Here is a 23,022-nt window from a genome sequence, read left to right as displayed (position 1 = left end):
TTTTTTTTTCTTCATTGCTGATTGATTCGAAATGGAAGAAATATGTTTTCGTATGATAGGCTTGTTGAGGTTATATCGCAATTAATCTTAATTAGCTGATCTTGATATTCATTATTTTACCATATGAACCAGTTATGTTTACATGTTTTAGTTGTTCAAGCAATACCTTATTTGCTATTTATTTCAAGTTCAAGCAAAACTTGATTTAAGGTGAAGAATATAGAATTGCCAGTCTTATATTTCATGTTGGTGATGGAATAGAAGAGGTCAGGAACAGTTCCGGGTGTAGGTATGGTACATGCTCCATTTGCTTTATTGCCCATGTCGTTCCCTCGGAGTCATTGGCAACAAGCATGTGAGTTAGCTCCCCTCTTCAATGAGCTGGTAGATCGTGTGAGCTTAGATGGGAAATTCTTACAGGACTCACTGTCCAGGTTCTCTCTCTCTCTCACTAGTGTTTAATTCATTAGTTCTATATATAACTGAAATTGGTTGTTTTCCATATTTTATGGTTTTGACAAAAGTTATCATTATACTCTGGAGTAATGGTCAAGTTGATCCTATTTGCCAATTAATAGTTTGTTGATCATGTGACATCGAGGGATTGGATTCAAGTCCTTTTCTGTTATTCCCTTTTTTTTTCCGTGTCTTGTTCTGTGTTTGGATGCCTCTTTTCTCTTTTCTCGATCTCATGAGGCACGTTGGGAAACTTTTTGAGCCAGAGGCTTGTGGTAGTCCATGTAATAATGACATTGATTATGTCTTGGTGTCAATAATTGCTGTCATTGCATTGTTAGAAAACCTGAAAGAGAACATATCCTTAAAGTTTACTACACAAATAAAGAGATACATTTCCAAAAGGAACTTAATTATGAAAGCATATTATGGTATTCAGGTATAGTAAAAAAAAGAAATACATGATGGGCGGTGTGTTCCCTAGATAAAATTCTCAAATGTAATTGCATTGTTTGACATGGTGAAAAAACGGACTGCCCTTGCTACATGGATTATTATATGTTCAAGGCTCTAAATTGTGGTTGGAAAACTCTTCTGCTCCCGTGTTTGGTTGTCCATAGATTTCACAGGCTTTTCTTGGATTTTATTATGATAAATAGTTATGGAAATGTTTTGATATCTTCCCAAAGAAGTAATGTTGGATGTACTGAAGCCTGAAAGAAACACCGTCCTTCTGGACCTTGGGCCTTTTATCTGACCGTGGTTACTGTTGTTTTCTGGCATTGTTCAATAGAACATAGATGAAGAGTCTGAAGGATGTTACAGCACTGGTTTAGTAAATTAATTTTCAGGATATGTGGTAGTCTTATTCATCAAGGTTGGTTTTAAGAATGGAATGTAATTCCAATATCATTATGTATATCTCTAACAAGGGAAGAATTCTTGCTAGCATTCAGGAGAACGCTGCATTCCAACTTGGAGACTATTGATTTAACAAGCTAACAGAAAAATGTTAGTGGGATGCAACACTTGTGGTTCAGATATTTAAGCTGTTTTATTTGTTTGAGTGGGGTCAGTCAGGTTATCTCTTTTGCTTTGACTTGTACTTTTTCTTATTCTTCTTTCCAATAAAATTTTAGCACTACTTTTTGTCTACTAGAAAGGAGACCCTTTGTTTTTTTTTTTTTTTTGATGGGTAAAAGGGGACCCTTCGTCAAGAAACCCACTCCTTGAATATCCTTTTTATCATTTTTCTTGTTTGTGTTTCCAATATTTTCACACCATGTTCCCTATGTTTTTAATGGTTTTCCTTCATCGATTTTTTTTTTTTGAAAAGGTATGGTAATTTATTAAAATAAGAACCAGTACAAAGGAGCCTAGGCCATTAGAGGCTGCCTAGAGCCACCACAAATTACAGATACAACCAGTTCTGAGATCTAAACAACAGACTGAAATTCTGATTTTTAAACAACTCCGATGCCGACACCCAGGACAGAAGTTTACCCACAGCTATCTGCACCATTTCCTTTGAAGATTTAGCTTTGCCCTGAAAAATTCTGTTATTTCTTTCAATCCAGATAGTCCAAAGCACAGCAGCCGGGATAGTCTTCCAAACCAAGATACCTTTCTTGCTGAGACCCTCAATCTGCCAACACAATAGCAGATCCTTCACAGAAATTGGCATTACCCAGCTGATTTCCAAAGCTTGGAGAAAATGCCTCCAAAATAATTCGAGACTGGGCAATGTAAGGCCAGATGTTCAGTAGTTTCTACTACCCCACCACATAAGCCACATGACATATCCAAAATCTGAATGCCACGTTTCACTAGATTAACTTTGGATAGACATTTATTTAAAGCCATTGTCCAGAGCAAAAACTTCACTTTAGAAGGACTGAATGAACTCCAAATCTGCCTAGCCGGAAAGTTTTCTTGACATGAACTTATCAACTTACTGAACATAGACTTAACGGAAAACATGCCATCAGCTTCCCATTTCCATCTCCAAGCATCCTCCATGTTTGGGTCAATCCTCTGGTTCTGGAGCAGGTCCAACAGAATTGTATACTCCTCAATTTCCCAATCAAAGAGGCGCCTCCTACAAGTTAGGTTCCAACTGAAAGAGTTACCATCCACATTGAAATTCTCAGCCACCGAGGAGTCATGATTTACAGAAATTTGATACAAGAGAGGAAAAGCATCTTTCAGACACACTTCAGAACACCAAGAGTCTTTCCAAAATTTGATTCTTTCCCCATTTCCCAAGTTGTAACCGATTCCTTCCTCAAATAAACTAGCGTTCTTCATTATACCTGTCCAAATGGAACTTACCCCTCTTGAAATAGGAGAATTGGATCTCCAATCACCCCAGTCCACTCCATATTTGTCCACAATCAGCTTTCTCCACCAAGCATTTCTTTTATTTGCAAATCTCCAAAGCCATTTACACAGGAGCGCAGAATTGAATTTCTTCAATTTTCTTATTCCCAACCCTCCAACTTCCTTAGGAAGACACACTTGATCCCAGTTTACAACATGAACCTTCTTCTCCTCCTCCCAACCTCTCCAGAGAAAGTTTTTCTGTAGTTGCTCCACTCTGTTAGCCACTTTGGAAGAAATAGGAAATAGGGAGAGGTAGTAAGTAGGTAAATTAGAAAGAGTACTCTTAATCAAAATCACTCTCCCCCCAAAAGAAAGGTATTTAGCTTTCCAGGAAGCCAATTTCCTCTTCATTCTTTCAACCACTGGATTCCAAATCTGAGAGGAAGTATATTTAGCTCCCAGAGGGAGCCCCAAGTACTTGACCGGAAGATGGGCAGTCTGACAAGCCATAACTTCTGCACAAACTTCTAGATTTGTAACAAGACCTACAGGGATAATCTGAGATTTACTCAAATTAACCTTAAGGCCATACACCACCTCAAACCAACTCAAAATTCCAAGCACCACCTCCAGTTGATTAGGAGAAGCATCAACAAAGCATAAGGCATAAGCAAATTGAAGAATATTGACTTTTTCTTTCCTCGAAGCAATTGCAAAGCCCTCCCAAAACCCCTTCTCAGCAGCCTTCTTGCTAAAGAGAGATAAAATTTCCATGACACAAATGAAGAGTAGGGGAGAGAGAGGGTCACCTTGCCTCAAACCTCTTGAACTTCCAAAAAACCCTATTGTTTGCCCGTTAATTAAGATGGAGAACTTAGGAGTCTTAACACAAACTCTGATCCAGTTTCTCCAAAGCTGCCCAAAATTCATTTTCTCCAAGACCAGATCCAAGCAGTGCCAGTTAACATGATCATAAGCTTTTCCAATATCCAGTTTACACAGAACACTTGGGGTCCCCTCTCTTCTTCTGGACTCCAACAGTTCATTAGCAATGAGAACAGAGTCAACCATCTGTCTACCCGGGACAAAAGCACTTTGGTTACAAGAGATAACAGCCAAAACCTTAGCCAAGATTTTGTAGAAACTGTGCAAGAGACTAATGGGCCTGAAGTCCTTTATATTGACAGCCCCCTCAATTTTTGGAATAAGAATGATGAAAGTTGCATTCAGACTTCTTTGAAAGGAGGCATTAGTGTGAAATGCCTGAAATGCCTGCATCAGATCACTCCTCACTATATCCCAACATTTTAAATAGAATAGATTAGAGAATCCATCAGGACCCAGTGATTTATCATTTTCTAGCTTCTTTATTGAACCCTTAATTTCCTCTTCTGAGAATGGTCTCTCTAACCAGGTTTTCTGCTCTTCATTTAACTTATTAAATTGGAGCTCGGAGGGAAAAGGTCTCTGAACCCACCTCTCTTTATAAAGGTTCTCATAGAAAGAAGTAGCTACAGATTTGACTTCAGAACTAGACTCACCACACCTGTCCTCCCACACCAGCTTGCTGATTGAAGAGAACCTAGCACGAGCATTTGCCATTTTGTGAAAGAACTTTGTATTTTTATCCCCCTCTTTAAGCCAAATGGATTTAGCTCTTTGTCTCCACTTCCTCTCTTCCTCAACTGCCATCTTATTATATCTGATTTTTGCAATTGACCTCTTAAGTCTCAGATCTTCAGACAAGGGACCCGCCTCTTCAGCTCTATCAATCTCTACAATGGTGCTCAACAAAGCCTTCTTATCAGTAACCCACTTCATATTCTTCTCCTTACTCTAAATTTTTAGTTTACCCTTGACAGCCTTTAATTTTGATGCCATAACGAAAGAATTAGAGCCCTCCACTTGCAACTCATTCCATACAGAGTTGATTAAGGGGATAAGATTTTCCTCCTCAAACCAAGCATTTTCAAGCTTAAACGGGGATTTGACTGTCTCACGGAGACCACAAACAAGCTGAATAGGGCTATGGTTGGACACCGGTCTAGGAAGGGTAAGCTGTTTGAAATCAGGAAAGAATTCATCCCGTCCAAAAAGCCACTCGAAAGTTAGCATCAACAGGACCATAAACGTTTGTGACTTGAATAAGTTTTCCATCTTGTAGTTTCAGTCTCAGAGTGATTGAGAAATTACCAATTCTGCAAGAAACCAATGAACAGAAGGTAGGGTCCCAAAGGCTCACAATTCCACCAACACTCCCCAAGGCAGCCAAGGCCTTCCATCTGACCTGACCCTCCCCACAAACACTTAGAATTGTAGCAGCATCAACCCACTCCAGCTTAGTTTCTTGGAGCAAGACAATCTTAGACTTCGATTGCTTCAAAGAATCACATACCATCATCCTCCTCCTTCCCGATCCCAGTCCTCTAACATTCAAGGAAAGAATTTTCACTTCCATAAGAAAAAACTAAAGAAAAGGACCCACACTTCACATCTTCTTAGACCCCCTTGCAGCCCCTTCACTGCCCCCCGCCTTATCATTCAGACCCCAAGTTAATCTCATCATTTCTATGCTTCTCTTTGTTTTTAATCCCCCTTTTTTTGCTGCCAATTTTCCCCTCTCCATAAGCACTCTTTGTTCAATTCCTTCCAAGAACTTAATAGTATCAGCTTCCATCCCCTCCGTCGAAATTCCCAGGAAAGTTCCCAGCCCCAGAAGTTTCGATGCCACCCAAGAAGATTGATTAGTTTCAGACTTACTGTCCTTGCCTACCTCCGTGGCTGATGAATTTCTCCTTGTTTCCTAACAAGACTTCTCCGTTGCTTCTCCTCATTTGCTTGGGGCTTACACCACTATTTCCCAACTCTTTGGATTGATCAAGACAATTTCCCACATTCCCACTATGAATCTCGTTACCCACCACCGCAATAGGGGTCGCCACCAACAGAGTCTCTTCCACTATCTCTTCCACTGGCACCAGAGGCAGCTCTTGACTTTGTTGCCGCCTATTGTCCATCTCCCACACACTTTTTGAAGTTCGGTGTAAACCACCCATGTGCAAAGAGATCATTAATGTGATTAAAATTTATAACAGGATTTATTTTAGAGATTTCTTGATCAATATGATTTTATAGATGTTCCTTCCTTTAAATGTTCAGCTTCTGAACGGTTCCTGTGCTTCAATTATCTTCTAGCATGTAAAGCTCTATGTCTTTTATCATACAAGCATCCCAGAGAGAGAGAGAGAGAGAGAGCAAGGTGTATTTTCTGTATTCTGTATTACCATACTAGGAATGTATAATTGTTTGGTTTGGGCTTGCTTGAAACACTGCACTTCCTTTTCAGCTTTTTACCCAACTTATCATGTCCATGGATGCATTCATTTTTCTGTTTGTTCAGTGTATAATACATTCTTAATGTTGGTTCTCGTAAATCTTCCATTCTGTGTTTGGTCTATCTGTAGTTTGAAAGTGTGCTTGATCTTGGTTTCAAATTATTATCTCTTGTGACTTGGTAGATTGGAAACACTAATTAAATTATATTACTCTGACCTATCCTTGCATTGCAGAACTAAGAAAGTGGATGCCTTCACTCATAGACTTTTGGATATTCATTCAAAAATGTTAGGAATCAATAAAAAAGAGGTGATTTGTTGTATCTATAATATTCAGATAAGCTGAACTTACTGTTTGGGCTAATGGTAAGTGGAAATTGGAACTTTACAATGTGAAAGAATCTGATCTTGTTTCAATTATTTTAATAGGAAATACGCTTGGGCTTACATCGATCAGATTATATGCTTGATGCTCAAACTAAACTACTATTGCAAATAGAGCTCAACACTATTTCATCTTCATTCCCTGGTCTTAGCTGTCTTGTGAGCGAGCTTCACCGGTTAAGTAATTCTATCTTGACCTTAGAATGCATGGTGTTTCTCCAGTATTTTTTTATTCTATTTTTTATTACAATAAATTTAAGAAAGTAGTCGAACAAGACTACGACCTATTTTAAGTGTTGATGAGAAAAAACAAACAAAGATAGAAGAGAAGAGAAGAGAAGGAGAGGAGAAAGGGAACTCGAAGATAGAATTTTGGAAAGAGAGTGAGTGAACTAGCAATTGCCGCCCCACTCCTTATAATTTATATCCATATCTAAATAAATGTAAAAGGGCTGAATTACCCCTATTGCTTACATGGCAAAATAATAAAAGACAAATTAATAACACAAGTCTGAAATAACTACTAACTAACAAACTGAAAAAAACTAACATAACAACTAACTGAACGGACACAGTGGGGACCACATCAGTGTTCTCTACACTCCCCCTCAAGTTGGGAATAGATATTTGTCATTCCCAACTTGCATAGGTCTGCCTCTAACTTCTTCTTGAGATGCAACCCTTTCTCTGATAAAATGTTGGTCTACTTCAATATGCTTAGTTCTGTCGTGTTGTACCGGATTATGAGCTATATTAATAGCAGCCTGATTATCACAGTACAACATTAAGGGCTTCTCATAAGCAATACCCAACACCTCAAATAGGGATCTCAACCATAGGATTTTAGCTACACCATTAGCCATGGACCTTTATTCAGCTTCAACACTGGAACAAGAAACAATATTTAACAATATTTTGTTTCTTACTCCTCCAGGAGACAAGATTACCTCCTACAAAAGCACAATATCCAGAGGTAAATCTTCTATCATCAACACACCCTACCCAATCAGCATCTGTGTAAACTTCTATTTTCATGTGATCATTATTCTTGAATAAAACACCTCTGCTAGGGCACCTTTTCAAATATGCCAATATCTTCTCAACTGCAAGTAGGTGAGTAGTTCTAGGAGAGTGCATATACTGACTAACAACACTAACTGCATAATTGATGTCTGGTTGTGTGAGACAAAGATAGAGAAGTTTTCCAACTAGCCGTTGGAACATAGTTTTATCTTCAAGAGGCTCTCCACCTTCTACACTGATCTTGTGGTTCTGTTCAATAGGTGTGTCAGCAGGCTTAACACCCAACTTTCCAATTTCTTCCAACAAGTCAAGAACATACTTTCTTTGAGAAACAAAAATCCATGCTTGGACCTAGCTAGCTCGATACTCAAAAAGTATCGTAGCTCTCCCAAATCTTTTACCTCAAACTCTTGATGAAGGAATTGCTTAAGAGTCTCAATTTCACTGTTATCATTCCCTGTTACTACAATGTCATCCACATATACAGCAAGCAAGGTTAAGGAAGAATCCACTTTCTTGATGAATAAGGTGTGGTTTGATTAGGCCTGCACATAACTGAACTTTTCAAGGGTTTGTTTGAATCTATCAAACCAAGCTCTAGGGGACTGCTTTAGTCCATACAAGGCTTTGTTCAGCCATCAAACCTTCTTTCCTGTTTCTGCACCATAAAATCTAGGCAATAACTGCATGTAAACCTCTTCTTGCAAGATTCCTTTTATTGGCCTACAAAAATAGGGAGAATTATGTGGAGATGTGCTTGTGCTGCTTTGACTTGGACTCTTTGGGAAGAAAGGAATCTCAGAATTTTTCAAGACAAGGAAAGGAACAACCAAGATTTGAAAGACTGTGTGTTAAACAGGGCAATACATTGGTTGAAGACCTTGGAAATCTTCCATCAATTCTCCTTTAATGACCTTTGGAGAAATTGGTCAGCAGTAGCAAGGTGCTCATCTTTAAATGACAAATCAATTACAAGCTGGTCTCCTCCACCCGAAGGCTCAATAAAGTTGAACTTTGATGGAAGCAGCATGGGTAATCCAGGATTATCCGGAGTGGGGGGTGCTTTGAGAAATGAGAAGGGAGAGATTTTGTTGCTCTACTCAGGTCCCTTGGGAATTGGGAACTCCATCAGGGCAGAACTCTTAGCTGCTGTACAAGGGGTGCAATTTGCAAACCAGCTGGGGGTACAACACCTAATAATCGAGGGGGATTCCAAAGTGGTGGTGGGTTGGTTAAAAAATTCTGAAGAGGCTATGTGGCGATACAAGAATGAAATGAAGAAATTTAGTTGGTTGACAAGGAATATGTTGGTCACTGTACAGTGGGTGGGGAGATCAGCATATACTTTGTCAGATGTGTTAGCTAAGCAAGGGGGAAATAGGGAAGAATTATTTTGGGCTCAGTTGTGATTATTGTTTTTCTTTCCTAGTTTACTTGTAAGACTCAAGGAGGGGCTGCAGCTCGTGCCTCTCGTTGGGATGATGTATGAACTCACTCTAAAGTTGCTTCTGAATCAATAAACTTATTATTATTCATAAAAAAAAACATCCATCTGAAACAAAGGCCAAGAGTAACTGGCTGCAAGAGATAATAAGACTCCGATAGTTGTCATCTTTGCTACCGGTGCAAACATCTTCAAGTAGTCAATATCATATGTCTGAGTAAATCCCTTTGCAACTAATCGGGCCTTATACCTTTCAATGGAACCATCAACATTATGTTTCACTGTAAACACCCATTTACATCCAATCGGTTTCTTTCCTTTGGGCTGATCAACTATCTCCCAAGTATGGTTTCTGATAAGGGTATCCATTTCTACCTTCATTGCATCTTTCCACTTAGGAACTGACAAGGCTTCTTGCACTGTTCTGGGTATGGGAATATCAGCAACGGATGCAAGAAAGGACTTGTAAGAGGGGGACAGATGATCATAGGAAAAGAATTGGGAAATGCAGTGGACTGTGGATGTGGTGCAACGGCGTTCGCCTTTACGGACTGCAATGGGGAGGTCAAGGTCATCCAATGAAGGTGAGGGCTCAACAGTGGAAGGTATCACATCTATAATACCTGATAAAAGAACTGTGGTACCTGGATCTGGATCGGTAAAAGGAATTGGGGCCGGTCTTGACTGTTGATGACCAAAATCAACCTGCCTCCACCGGCTGTGATAGACTCTCAAATCCCGACACCTCTGACAACCCTCCCCATTACATCCCTCTTCACTTAATGGGATAGGTAAAGGAACTTCTGATGAGTCAATCTCAACCTCATTACTTTCCCCCCGAGGTACATCCTCAAGAAAGTGACATCCATAGAGACAAATCTCCTCCCAGAAGTAGGTTCATAGCAGCAATGCCCCTTTTGAATTTGTGCATAACCAAAGAAAATGCATTTTGAGGCCTTAGGATCAAATTTGGAACGATGAGGGCCAAAAATCTGAACAAAGCAAGTACAACCAAAGGTTTTAAAGGGAATGGTAAACAACTCTTTATCAGGATATAAAAGGGTAAAGGGAGGCTTCATGTCAAGAACCCGTGAAGGAATCCAATTAATGAGATATACTGCTGTAAGAATAGCATCCCCCCAGAAACGTATAGGCACATTGGAGTTAAATATAATGCTTCTAGTCACCTCCAATATGTGTCTATTCTTTCTCTCAGCAACCCCATTTTGCTGTGGCGTATGAGGACAAGTACTCTGATGGATAATCCCATGGTCAAGGAGATAAGATGCTAATGGTTTTGCAAAGTATTCTTTCGCATTATCGGATCTAAAAATTTTGATTTTGACCCCAAACTGTGTTAAAATCATCTGATGAAAGATCCAGGTAAATGCTGGAACCTCATCTCGTGAACGCATAAGGTAAACCCAAGAAAAACTGGCATAATCATCAACAAATAGCAAGAAATATCTGTAACCCCCCATAGCAGTGATATGATAAGGTCCCCAGACATCGGTATGCACAACTTCAAAAGGAATATTACTTCTTTTATTACTCAATGAATAGGTTGTTCTACAATGCTTTGCAAGCTCACAACTTTCACATTTCAAATTGGACATCTGAACTGACTCAAATAAACTAGGAAACAAACTCCTCAAAGCCCGAAAAGATAAATGATCCAATCGATTATGCCAAAGCACAACCTGACCAACAGATTGAGAAACAAATAACCTCCTAGCTTCACTATCTTTCCAATGAGAGTTCCCTCTAAGCAGATAGATTCCATTTGTCTCACGATCAGTCCCAATCTCCTTCCTTGTCTCCAAATCCTGAAAAACACATCGATCAGGGAAAAAAGTCACTGGACAATTCTGGTTTTTTGTATGGCTACTAACTGAAAGCAAGTTAGTACTAAGTTTAGGAACATGCAAAACCGAAGATAAGGAAATGACATTAGACAACTTGATGTCTCCCTTGCCAGAAATAGGAACAAGAGAGCCATTAGCAATGGGCATTTGTCTCTCCGCAAGATAAATGATAGGTAGTAAACAGTGATGGCAAGCCAGTCATATGGTTAGATGCTCTTGAGTCTATTATCCAATAATGTTCTGTATTACCTGGAGCTGAAGCATGGTAACCTGAGGCCCGATTACCTGAATGAGCAAAAACTGAGGTTGGAGGAGCTGATGGTGGCTGAGGAGATGGAGCTGAATTACCAACTTCATTTTCCAACTGAGTAAGAGCAGCTCGGACAACAGCTAGGGTGTCTAGAGGAGTGCCTCTTGTGCTCGATGAGGTTGTACTATTAGTTTTAGCAGCCATATTTTTTTTGATCAATAATAAATTCATTAATTCAGCAAGAAAATAATTACAAAGAGGAAGACAAACACTCTTATCTTCCAAATACAACTTGAAACCTCAAGAAGAAAAGAAAAAAGGAAAGAAGGAAACAGTAAATTACAATTTAGCCCAAAACATTGAATCCCTTTCTACCCTTTGTTTAGTTAATCCATCAACTAAACAATTAGCTGATCTTTTAACCCACCTCATCTTCACTTCCATCTCCCTCACCAGCCACTTAATTTTTTTCCTCTTATTACTGTAATTCCATAAGCCACTATTATCTTTATTCAGCCACCCTATCACCACCTTCGAGTCCCCTTCAATTATGAGTTTTCTGATATTTATCTCCTTAGCTTTTTGGATTCCTTCCATAACTGCAGAGATCCCAGCTCTAAGGGAGTCACCCACTCCAATTGGGCTTGAGTACAAGGCAGAAATGACCCCATTCTCATCCCTGAATTCACCTCTAATCCTTGACTGTCCAGGGTTCCTCCTACTACTCCCATCAAAGTTTAGTTTTAAGAATCCAACAAGTGGGAGGGTCCAAGTTACACTCATTACTGATTTGGTCTGTGAATAGTTTGCAATTTCACCCCACTTCCTCAACATGTCATCCACTGTGTAATCTGTGAATAGCACTAAGGATTTCAGCCACTGTACAACCCTAATATGAATTATAGCCCTCAGTTCTTCAGCCCTTCTCCCAACTTCTGAGAAAATCCTGGAATTTCTTTCTTCCCATAATGACCAGCATACTGCAGCCCTTAGTCCTTTCCACATAGTCCTTCCTCTTTTCACACGCCACTTGAAAAAAGAAGGGGAGAAAAGACTCTACATGTCTGATGGAGGGTTCCAACTACACCAAAAGAGGGAAAAGGCCCACCGCCAAATTGAATTTGCAAATTGGCAAGACACCAGTAAATGGAAACCAGTCTCCTCCTCCGCTTCGCAGAGAACACACCAATGAGGTGGCAAGCAAGTATTGGGTATTTTCTTTTGAAGTAAATCACTAGTGTTGATTCTTTCCAGATAGGCTTCCCAACAAAAACTACCAACCCTGGGAGGAATTGGTCTGCACGAAACCTCATTAATTGCGAAAGGGGGAGTAACAGGATTGCTGGACTGGCTTAAAACTTTAAAGAAGGAAGCACAAGGAAAAAAGTTAGTGGGGGTAGGGGTCCAAATTCTAGAGTCCAACTTAGTGGGGTCTAAGAAGACATTATCAAGAAGTTTGAGGAGGCTTGAAATATTGTTGAGGTCCGAGTCCCTCACAACCCTTCTCAGACCTAGGTTCCACCCAGGCCCAGAACCGGAAGAGGAAGGGGTGATGAAAGAAGATACTGGCTCATTTTTAAAATTCGAAAGAGCATACAAAGAAGGAAACTGATCTTTTAGAGGTGCAGTCCCCACCCAAGTTTGTTCCCAAAATTTTATGGAGTTACCTGAATTCAAATCATACCTGATAAGAGGGGAGAAAACTGATAGCAGATCATGAATGGCTTTCCAAGGAGAGGTGCTTGTGGTCCTAGCTCTAATTAACAGCCACATTAGCATGCCCCTTTTTGTTCCTGAGTTTTGCTGGAACTATATGAGGATGTAACTTCCAATAGGTGTCTTTAGTATGTTTAGGTTTCTTGCAATGTTCACATACTAGGTCCCTCTTAGCTTCCTTCTTCATATCCCTCTTCTTATCACCCCCAGACTTAGGTCTAACTGCTGCCAAGGCTGATTCAAAAGGCTGTTGTTGCAACATACCATTCTCCTAGTTTCTTCACTGTGCACTAGGGAATAGGCTTGTGATAGAGTCACACTATCTCTTGTCAACAACTGCTGTCTCACAATATCATATTCAGACTTCAGACCAGCTAGGAACTCAAACACTCTATTAGTTTCAACCTGCTTTCTATAAGTCTGTGCATCCTTCTGGTTCTCCCATTCAATTGTTTCAAGGTGGTCAATTTTATGCCACAAGGATTTTAAGGTTGAGAAATAAACGAAGACCTGTTTCTCTCATTGCTTGAGATTTTTAACCTCACATTTTAGCTCATAAGCCCTAGCAACATTAAGGGGTTGGGAGTAGGTTTCTTTCATAACATCCCATATTTTCTTAGCTATTTTTGCCCACAAGTAGTTTTGGCTGATATGTGGCTGCATAGAGTTGCATAGCCATGTCATCACCAAATAATTCTTCTGAACCCACTTAGCATAAGTGGGATCCTCCTTAGTTGGTTCCTTCACATCCCCCAACATATAGTTCAGTTTTCCTCTACCCCCAATGGCCATCATGGCTGATTGGGCCCATTATAAGTAGTTTGATCCATCAAACTTAACAGTTGTAATCGGAAAAGTGTTCTCAGTCATGTTACCTGAACCACCAGTCCCAAAAACACCTTCCCCTTGGTTCTTAAACTCCATTCCTGGTTAGGAGTTAATTAAAAGAAGACTTTTAAATCACTGTAATAGGAAAAACTGTACCCAAAAACTGATAACAGCCGATCTAGGATGATGACTTAGATTCTGCAGTTACCCAGAAACAATTAACAGCTCTTCTGGACCTTCCAGAGAGCAAAAAACAAACTCAGATGAGAGAAGCAAGTCCAACTACTGTCCCGAAATCAATAATAGACCTGGATTTTAGGTTTTCCTCTTAAAAACTTAAAAAACAGGTAAAAAAGGAGAGATTTTCTAGCCACACCTCTCAGAATAATCAAAGATGATTTTTTTAAATATCAATCTCAATAAAAAAAAAGACTTCATGAAAACTGAATGCCAACTTATCTCTTACTGCTGCTGGCCTCAAGAAGAGAAAGAACTTGCCCAGAAAATTCTGATTGCTACCTTCATTCTTCAATCTTGATCAACAAACTGCTGTCGGTACCTTCAATCTTGATCAAAAACTAACCTTGATCATAAATTTACCTAGATTACTCTGATCGGCACCTTCAATCTTGATAAAAAAACTAATCACTTAATTCTTCTCTGATTCTTCCTGATTACCAAGAACACTCTCCAATCTTTGGATAGCTGCTAAAGACTTCTGGTAACCTCCAAGAATCAGCCAAAGGAATGATCTTTCTAGACTTCCAGCCCTAGATAATTCTCATGTGGTCGGCTGAATTAGACCCACATGAGAAACCCTAGATCGAGTGCTCTGATACCAAGTAGTCGAACAAGACTACAACCTGTTTTAAGTGTTGATGAGAAAAACAAACAAAGATAGAAGAGAAGGAGAGGAGAAGGGGAACTCGAAGATAGAATTTTGAAAAGAGAGTGAGTGAACTAGCAATTGCCGCCCCACTCCTTATAATTTATATTCATATCTAAATAAATGTAAAAGGGCTGAATTACCCTTATTGCTTACATGGCAAAATAATAAAAGACAAATTCATAACATAAGTCTGGAATAACTACTAACTAACAAACTGTAAAAAAACTAACATAACAACTAACTGTATGGACACAGTGGGGACCACATCAGTGGGGTCCACATCAGTGTTCACTACAGAGAATAAATTCAAGTTTAAATACTTGTAAAGAAAATCAAATTTGAAGTTCTTGTTTAGGCCAGTTTATTGGTTCTATTTGGTTTTTCTCTGTGCACATGGGGAAGAGTATCATATCTACATGGATATTGGACATTGCAAAAGTGGGTAAGATAGGGTAAGCAGCAATTATCTAATTAAAATCCATTCATTCTGCAGGTACTTACTTGATCACAATGGTAAGCACCTAGGTTTTGATCCCAAAAGGGTCCCTGGAAATGATGCTGTGAGTCAGTACGCTGAGGCATTGGCTAAAGCTTGGAATGAGTATAATAATTCAAGGTTGGAGTCAACAAATCGTGCTTTTTTGCCTTTGGTTTGTATTTGAGAAGTTTCTTTTGAGATTTTGCTGCCTTTGTCTATGATGAAGTGTTGCTAATTCTAAATACATCCATACAGGGCTTTTGTAATGATTGTGGTCCAAGCTGAAGAACTTAACATGTATGACCAACATTGGCTTTGTACCACATTGAAGGAGAGATATCCTTTTTATCTTTAGAGTTACCTCCTTTATGTGAACAATATACTCTTCTTTTCTAAAATATTTATTGGTGAAATGGGATGTGCTCTGCTTTTCCTGAGTCCAAGATATGGATATAGAAATTGATAAGAATTCCCCCCTTTTTAAAATTCTTTGTTTACAGGTCCCTAATAGTTAAAAAGTTGTACAGTAATATTTGTCACAACATGCTTGATGTACATAGACATACACTCACAGACACCTATGGAGGAATATTGTGGTCAATTAGATTGTGGACCTTCTGGATCAACCACTTGTTGACTTCCCTGGTCCACACCATCTTTGTACCCAACCTTACATGGAGTAGTGACACAAGCTATCTGAAGCTTCAAATTTTTATTTTGGCCATGTGACAAGGAGGTTTAAATTGAAATTTGCCCCATGAATAAAGTGTGAAAAGAGACGTATGGATATTCTTGAGTTTTTTAAACTCCACTAAATGGCTCAATAAGCAGACCTGACCTCTATATGCACATTTACAATATAAAGAGGAACATCCTAAGCAGTTAAAAAAATAATCAAGTTCATCTAGGATATAAATGGATCAGGTTGAATTTGGATAGGGTATATCTGAATCTGATCTGATAAGAATCTGGTATATCCAAATTTGGTTCAATATCTGACAGATATTAGATCCAAATTTGATTTGTTTATATATCTGGATATTCGATTTGAATTGAATCTCAGTAGACCTGTATAAAACTAGCATAAATTTACAAAATAAAAAAATAAAAAAAGAGACTATATTGTAAATAGACAAATAAATTTAGCAATATACATACATATTATATAATTATATATAATAAAATCAGATCCTACCAGATTGTATCGAGAAATATTCAGATTGAATTTGATTAATAAACAGATCATATTATCAAATGATATCCTATCTGATTATTATTATATTAAAGATATCTGATGCCATACACAACATATGTTGAAGTTTCTGGATACTATAAACTTTTACAAATAAGCAGAAGATATTAAAAATTGTTGCTTTTATAGGTTTTTTTTTTTGATAAAACATTTGAAGAGATGGATTCACAAGAAACTGGTGTTTATTCTATTTTTGTTAAATTTATCTTTTTCTTCCCTTATTGCCATGAAATTTCTGTTCTGTATTAACATATTACTATTATCCTGGCTGGAGAGCTTAGAGGATAAGATCTACTAATGCCTTTTAGAATTAAATAAGAGAAGTCTCATACAAATTTCATGCATAAGTGTTTTCCTTGACTTTACAACACATATGATGTAACAACCATTCGCAGAACATTGGCAGAAATTGATGCAGAAGGGGAGCTTTTGCCAGATGGAACACTTCTTGTGTATGTGACTCATTTACCTTTTCTTTTTTTTTTCTTTTCCAATTTTCTTTTAATTAATCATTTTATGTAGCTTTATAACAATTCATTTTTTCAATTCTATAGTTGTCATTTTGTCTTGTAGGCCGTGTTTGGTTTGAAGGGAAAGGTAGGGAAACCCATAAAAGGTTTTTATGGGTTTCCCTACCTTTCCTTACCTTTTCCTTCAAACCAGACACAGCTGTAACGTTTCTAATTTCTTCTTTTTGTCTGTGGTATTTATCATATGTTTGACATTAACAACTTTAAAGCTTTATATTTGCAGAGGTGGCCAAGAAATTGCAGTCATCTATTTCAGAGCTGGGTACACACCAAATGACTATCCTTCAGAATCAGTAAGAACCATTTCTCCATTGTTCTTCTACTTTGCTCTAATTAGAGATTTTCCCCAGGAGAAAATGCTTTGCCTTTTAGATGTTGACATTGGCTATTGTTTCGAAGATGGCCTATATTGTAGTAAGAAATCTTACTACCAGATAGTAGGCCCCAAGCATGATTAACCAGTACATGTGGAAACACATGGGAGTAATAAATCCTATTGGAATTCCCAGCTAGAGTATCTTCTATCATGAGAACTGATCTGATCTGACTACTCTAACCTTATGATTGGCCACATTTTTTTTCCAAGTTATGCTTCTGCATGGAGGGAAAACATGCAACAGCTAGTACAAGGAACTGAATCTGGGTAACTGTTGGTGCATGGAATTTCCTAGGTGGGCTCAATAAAATTGTTCATCCCAGAGCTGTTGATCATTGTATGCTACTGTGGTAGACTGTCCTAGAGTACATTGAGCCTTAAATATTGTGCAATTTCCATCGTGATGGTTGGCATGCTTATGTTCTTATTCTTTAACTAGGAATGGAGAGCTAGGCTACTAGTGGAGCAATCCTCTGCTATCAAATGCCCTTCTATTTCCTACCATTTGACTGGAACTAAGAAGATCCAACAAGAGCTGGCAAAACCCAATGTACTTGAAAGGTAACAGACCTGTACTTTCTTCTTTCATAATTCTTTATTCATTCAAGATGCAATTGACGTTAATCTTCAGTGCTATATTGGGATTTCTGTTTTATTAGTAACAAAGGGATTTATTAATAAAGAGAAGCAAACGAATACAAGCTCATCTGGGATCCAAAAGAGAAGGGAGTAGAACTAAACCAAGAGGAGACGAAAATGAGAAAAGAAAAGCAACCGTAGTTAAAAGTAAGAAACACACCTTTACCCTGGGAGAGAAGTTCACCAATGCAACACAGTTCTCCCAACTCAACCCTAGCAACCATCTGTTTAGGAGTTAGTAGATCTAGGAGTCTTTTCTTTCTTTCTTTCTTTCTTTCTTTCTTTCTTTTTTCTTATGATGAATCGAATCTAGGAGTCCATCCAAATGAGATGTTCAATCTAGACACTAGTTCTCTTGCCTCACTAATCAACTGCCTGAATCTCCAAGGCCATACTATATGATAGGTTCTCGTAATCTCATCCAACTAATATCAACCTGGAATCACATTCAACCTTAATGTTGTAATGAGCGATAGTGTGGGCGTTTTCTTCCTTATATTTTTTATTTTAGATTTGTGTCTATAGTGGGCTTGAATTAGCTCTCTTATTTTTGTCTGAGTGTCCCATCACTAATCAGGGGCACATTAGTCTTTTTATGTATTATTAAACACATAATATAAATCCTGTTCTAGAGCTGAATGAGAACAAGCTGGCCACCCATTCACTCTCTTCTCTTCTTTCTGTTCTCTCTTCCTTTTACTCTAATCACCATTGCAGGTCTGATAACATAGTATCAGAGCACTAAAGATCCAACCTCTACAAATTCCAAACTATTTGTTTCTTCTCCTCTTTCTCCTATCTTATTATTATTATTTTTTGTTTCTTGTTACTGATTAGAGAGCCCTAGTTCTGATTGTTGTGCCCAAGGGAGTCTGTAACTAGGGTTTCTCTTTGGGAGTAGGGATCAAAGGGGAAGTTTCAGCCTAGTCTATGTGCTACTAGATTGTGGTGACAGCCAGTAACCATTTGGCTACTAGGGAGGTTTGTTAAAGACAAATTTAGGAGGATTGAGTAGGCAGTCCTAGTTTTGTACTGAAACCAAGTTACTGGTATTGCCGACTGCTGTAGGTCTTTTCAAGCTTTGGAAGGTACAGATGGTCTGAGAAAAGTGTTACAGCTGGGTTCTTGTTGCTGGTAGTGTTCTCTTTCACTCTAGGCCTGTGTTTCAGCATGTATATGTTGAATCTGGTGTAATAGCAGCAGTTGGTGTGTTGGTAGAAGAAAAAAATGTCATTGGTTTCAGAAGTAGTGTCTTTTAAGGACAACCAATCTGTTGGGAGGTCTTCCAATCTTGATAACCCCAACCTGCACAGCTTACAAATAACTGGTGTGCTGCTAGATGAGTATAATTTCAGAATGGTCTGTCTCGGCCAATTTGTTCATCACTTCCCGGGATCTCATGGGGTATATTAATGGGAAAAAGAAGGAACCCAAGGAGGAAGATGCTGAATATGCAACCCGGTGTAGGGAAAATGCGACTGTTATGTCATGGCTTCTTGCTTCTATGACTCCAAGAGTGAGTTGCAAGGACTATCCAATATTTCCCTACCACCTTCAGGATTTGGGAAAATGTCTCTAAGACTTATGGACAGCGGAAGAATAATGCTAGAATCTCTAGATTAACACAAGATATTGCTGTCCTAAAGCAAGGAGACATTGCCTGTTGCCACATGCGTTACTACATTGGAGGGGTTGTGGGAAGAACTTGACCATCATCTTATAATTGACTGGGACAACACAAAGGACAAGGAGAAACATGACACACAAACAGAGGAAGGAAGGGCATTTAAGTTCCTAGCCAGTTGGATCCCATATATGAAGGTATAAGTTCACAGATATTGGGAAGGGATGGACTTATAGACTTGTGCATGTTTATTATCTTATGAGGAATGATGTAAGAAGAAAGGAAATGCAAGTAGATACCCGAGTGCAACCACCTATTGAACATTCAATATTGGTTCCTTCTGGCCAAAAGGGGGAAAGAGTTCAACAAGAAGAATCTTAAATATATCTATTGTGGGGGTGAGAAACGCACCAAGGAGACATGTTGGATTTTATATCCACATATGAAACCAGCTGCATTGAGGAAGGATAAGAAGCCCCATAAAAGTAGGACACCGAATGGAAATTGTTGTGGGTCTTAACCGTATGGGCTTGGGCCTATTATTATCTATTATGTTGGCCTTTTATGTTTTGTTTTTATGTATTTTTGCTGCCACCTAAGCAGGGGTATACTTGTCCATGCATGTATTATTGTAAAACCCTCATTTATATATCAATAAGGGGCTGGAAGAGAGTAAGGATGCCCATTGTTTCTTTCAAACTCTCTCTTCTCCTCTCTAACCTAGGGTTTGAATCTTCATGGTATCAGAGCAATAATCCTGCCCTAGTTTGTATTGTTCTCTCCCCTTCTTCTCTCAACTTTCAGTTCAGGTTGTTTTTTTCTTTCTTTCTCCTGAAACCTTAGTTCTGGTTGCAACTCTCTAGGGTTTTTCCTTGGGGTTTCTGACCAAGGACGCCCTAAGCTTGTTGGCTATAAGCTAGTGGAGCTCATACTGCAGAGAGTAGTCCTACTACGACTGCTAGAGAGACCTGTTTGTGCAGGTCTAGAAGCTGGGCAATCAAGAAACAGTTCAGGAAGTTTCCTAGGCAGTTGATAGCAGAAAGTTGTGGTTGAAGGCTCTACAATCACATATAAACTAGTTTTCTGGGACTGTTGACAGTGAAGACACTGTCCTTGGACTGTTACGCTCTTTTTGTGAGCTGTTAAGAGTTTTTATCCTTATCTTCTTTGAGAAGAGCTTGTGTGCTGAGTTGCAGTAAGTTCAGCATGTCCTCAAGCACCAGTGAAGTGACCTCTAAAGAGAACAAGTTAGGTGATGGTTTCTTTAATCGGGACCTTTTTTGATGGAGTGGTAAAATGGGTATTTTGGGTCTAAAAATAGGAGGATGATCGATTGAGAGACCTAGGATGGTAATGGTAAGGTTTGGATGTCTCTTGGGAGGGTGCTGCGATGAAGATCTTGAATTTGGATAATTGTGGCTAATAAGAGCCCTTGGTTTGGAATCTTTTTGTATGAGGGGTAAAATGGGAATTTTTGGGGCTGAAATTTGATGGGAGTCAATCAGGAGGTTAATGAAAGTTTTGGGTGTTTTGGGAGAGGTGTCATGATGGAGATTTATAATTTTGAAAGTAGCGATTGATGAGAGTGGTCTATTCAGAATATTTTTATGTGATTGGCAAAATGGGTAATTTGAGGTCTGAAATTTGATGGGTGGTTAATCAGGAGGTTGAGGAAGGTTTTGGGGGCCTTGGAAAAAAGTTCATGATGAAAATCTATGATTTTGAGAATTGCGGGCAAAGAAAGTGTTCGATTTGGAATTTTTTATATGAAGGGTAAAATGGGTATTTTTGGGTCTGAAATTCGATGGGTAGTCAATCATGAGGTTAATAAAAGTTTTGGTAAAATTCATGTGTCTTGGGAGAGGTGTTGTGATAGAGATCTATGATTTGGATAGTAGCGGGTGATAAGAGTGGTTGATTTGAAATCTTTTTTGTAGGAGGGACAAAATGGGGATTTTAGGTCCGAAATTTGGTAGATGGATACCTTAGGATATTTGGCGTCTAATGGGACTGTCTGATGGCTTTAAAGGTGTTGCAATTGTGGGAATTTGGGTTGCGGGTATTTTAGTTAATGAGGGGGCTTAAAATGGAATCTTGGTTTGATGGTTGGGTAAATGAGGGAGTTTTGAACTGGAATTTGATGTAGTGGCATGGGTTTGAATTATGAGGCTGTTGGGAGGGTTTGATCATGCCAAGGATGTTTGGATCGTAGGTTTTTTAGGCTTGAGAAGTGTCGTAGTATTAGTCAGAATTATCAGATTCGTCAAAATGGAATCTTTGATGGATGAATGACGAAATCAAGGAATTTAAGGCTGAAATTTGGTGTGATTGATTATTTAAAGGTTTTGTTTCATATGATGGAGTTTGATCACGTGACAAGTGTGGTGATGTGGCATAATCATGACCATCAGAAGGGAATCTTATAGATTTAATAGTGGATTTGAGGGTATTTGAACTGGAAAATTGGTTTCTTGGGGTTTTGACATCTTCTAAAGAGGTTGGTAAGGTCTAATTAGGCATATGGAGTGTGAAAAGTGGGTTGGAGAGGGGACCAAGCAAAAATTGGGTGCTAATAATGGTCATCACAGGGAGTGATCCATAAGAGATATAAGATTGAAGAAATTCTTGGCATCTGAGTTAGAGATTAAAGATCTAGGCCATCTAAGATACTTCCTTGGGATTGAAGTAGCAAGGTCAAAAGTATGTTTTTGATTTGCTAAAGGAGACGAGTATGATGGGGAGTAGACTAGTAGAAACACCTATGGAGTAGAATCATAGTCTATAGGAGTTTATTGGTGAGGATTATTCAAACAAGGAAAGGTACCAAAAACAAGGAAAGGTACCAAAAGCTGGTAGGGAAATTAATATTACCTATCCCTTACTCGACCTAATATAACTTATGTTGTGCATATGGTAAGCTAGTATATGCATCTCCTAAGATTCCCCATATGAAGGTAGTTGAGAGGATCCTTAGATATTTGAGGACATGTCTAGGGAAGGGAATTCTATTCAAGAGACACAATAAACTTGGAAATGCTACAGAAGAGGAAACCCGATTTATGTCTCTCTCCTAATTGGTGTGTCTTGTGTAGGTCTGATAATGAGAGTTGCTCCCATTTATTGATTTCCTGTTCTTTTGTTGTAGATATATGGAATTGGTTTTTTCTTTGTTTGGGTGCAGGTGGTCCTTACTAGCAAAGGCTAATTTGTTTGATCCTTCTATGTTTACTTGGCCAAAAAGGAGGGGAAGGATAATGTGGAGATGTGTTAAAGCAGCCTTAGTTTGGACTATTTGGGAAGGGAGGTGATGGTGCGCAATCCGGTCACTCCTAGCTGGCAGTTGCGTGGCTCCTGGATGGTACCTGAGATGGAGAAGATGAGGAATCCCCGGGGGTTTGTCCGGCGGGAACACTCCGACGCTTAAGTTAGAGCTCTGTGAAAGATGCAAAGAGAGTAAAGGCTAAGAGTGCAGATAGCGCGAGTATCCGAAAAGTTTCCTCTGTCCTTTGGGATTGGGCTACTTATAACAGAACTCTGTCGAATCAGGCCACCTGTCTCTGACAGGGCAGGTATAACCTCCACTGTCGTCCTGCCACAGCCGTTATAGCTAG

At 39.0% G+C, this 23,022-nt stretch overlaps 1 protein-coding gene across 6 annotated transcripts in view; it reads left to right on the top strand.

Moving 5' to 3' along the window:
• The window catches only part of LOC104596385 (glutathione synthetase, chloroplastic-like), a 47,147-nt gene that overhangs the window by 844 nt on the left and 23,281 nt on the right, over nt 1–23,022 (top strand). For 2 of the 6 annotated variants that reach the window (XM_088895300.1, XM_088895302.1), the window contains exons 2-9: nt 262–434; nt 6,348–6,423; nt 6,543–6,673; nt 15,006–15,128; nt 15,246–15,330; nt 16,618–16,694; nt 16,996–17,065; nt 17,588–17,709. In XM_088895300.1, coding sequence (XP_088751426.1) covers nt 262–434; nt 6,348–6,423; nt 6,543–6,673; nt 15,006–15,128; nt 15,246–15,330; nt 16,618–16,694; nt 16,996–17,065; nt 17,588–17,709 — 857 coding nt within the window. The remainder of the gene's footprint in view (nt 1–261; nt 435–6,347; nt 6,424–6,542; nt 6,674–15,005; nt 15,129–15,245; nt 15,331–16,617; nt 16,695–16,995; nt 17,066–17,587; nt 17,710–23,022) is intronic. The other 4 variants (XM_088895301.1, XM_088895305.1, XM_088895303.1 and 1 more) reach the window with 3 other exon arrangements.

Source organism: Nelumbo nucifera, chromosome 1, assembly GCF_055504915.1.
Source record: "Nelumbo nucifera cultivar China Antique chromosome 1, China Antique-T2T, whole genome shotgun sequence".
Taxonomy (NCBI): domain Eukaryota; kingdom Viridiplantae; phylum Streptophyta; class Magnoliopsida; order Proteales; family Nelumbonaceae; genus Nelumbo; species Nelumbo nucifera.
This window is presented reverse-complemented; position numbering and strand designations above follow the sequence as displayed.